Source organism: Nematolebias whitei, chromosome 13 (assembly GCF_014905685.2).
Source record: "Nematolebias whitei isolate Nwh7 chromosome 13, NemWhi1, whole genome shotgun sequence".
In the NCBI taxonomy this organism is placed as follows: domain Eukaryota; kingdom Metazoa; phylum Chordata; class Actinopteri; order Cyprinodontiformes; family Rivulidae; genus Nematolebias; species Nematolebias whitei.
In genome coordinates this window covers 41964217-41965057 of record NC_056510.1, presented here as the reverse complement: position 1 = coordinate 41965057, position 841 = coordinate 41964217, and the positions used below count along the sequence as shown (strand labels likewise).

At 37.9% G+C, this 841-nt stretch overlaps 1 protein-coding gene across 2 annotated transcripts in view; it reads right to left on the bottom strand.

Moving 5' to 3' along the window:
• Positions 1-841, bottom strand: part of itm2bb (integral membrane protein 2Bb) — a 38412-nt gene extending 37571 nt beyond the window's left edge. For both annotated transcript variants that reach the window (XM_037686639.1, XM_037686640.1), the window contains exon 1: positions 616-841. In XM_037686639.1, the coding sequence (XP_037542567.1) occupies positions 616-696 (81 nt within the window). In that variant the 5' untranslated portion in view covers positions 697-841. The remainder of the gene's footprint in view (positions 1-615) is intronic.

The following is an 841-nucleotide window of genomic DNA, read 5'->3' as shown; positions in this document are numbered from 1 at the left end:
AGGATATAAAATGTAACTAAAAGTACAGGATATAAAATGTAACTAAAGTACAGGATATAAAATGTAACGAAAGTACAGGAAATAAAATGTAACTAAAGTACAGGATATAAAATGTAACGAAAGTACAGGATGTAAAATGTAACGAAAGTACAGGATATAAAATGTAACTAAAGTACAGGATATAAAATGTAACTAAAAGTACAGGATATAAAATGTAACTAAAAGTACAGGATATAAAATGTAACTAAAGTACAGGATATAAAATGTAACGAAAGTACAGGAAATAAAATGTAACTAAAGTACAGGATATAAAATGTAACGAAAGTACAGGATGTAAAATGTAACGAAAGTACAGGATGTAAATTGTAACGTCTTAAATGTTGTTTTACAGACTCGAAGCTCAGGAGAAACGAGCGGAATCAGCAAAACGAGGAAGACGTTAAAAACTTAAAACACGACCAAAGCTGCTAGGACGGAAAGTTTATGAAATAGTGAACAACTTAAAGTTGGGCTAAGAGAAGTAAGTGTTGCACGACACATTAACTATTGATTTCAGCTTCTTCAAGCAGAGTTCAAAGCTCGGATGACGTTGAGCTCGGAGCCATTTTTGCTCACCTTGTCCTCCGGGATCAGACTCTCTGCGTCTTTCTTTACGTCCTTCTGGGCCAAAGCTGCGTTGAACGACACTTTAACCATCCTGGAACCAGCTCGTGCCACACTCAGACAAGGACAAGTGGAGAAGAAGCCGAGACACGTCGCTCCGAACCGACCCAAGTATCGATTGTTGTGACAACAATCCACCAGGAAAAGAAACCACACCGCGCAACACGACTTCCGCTCG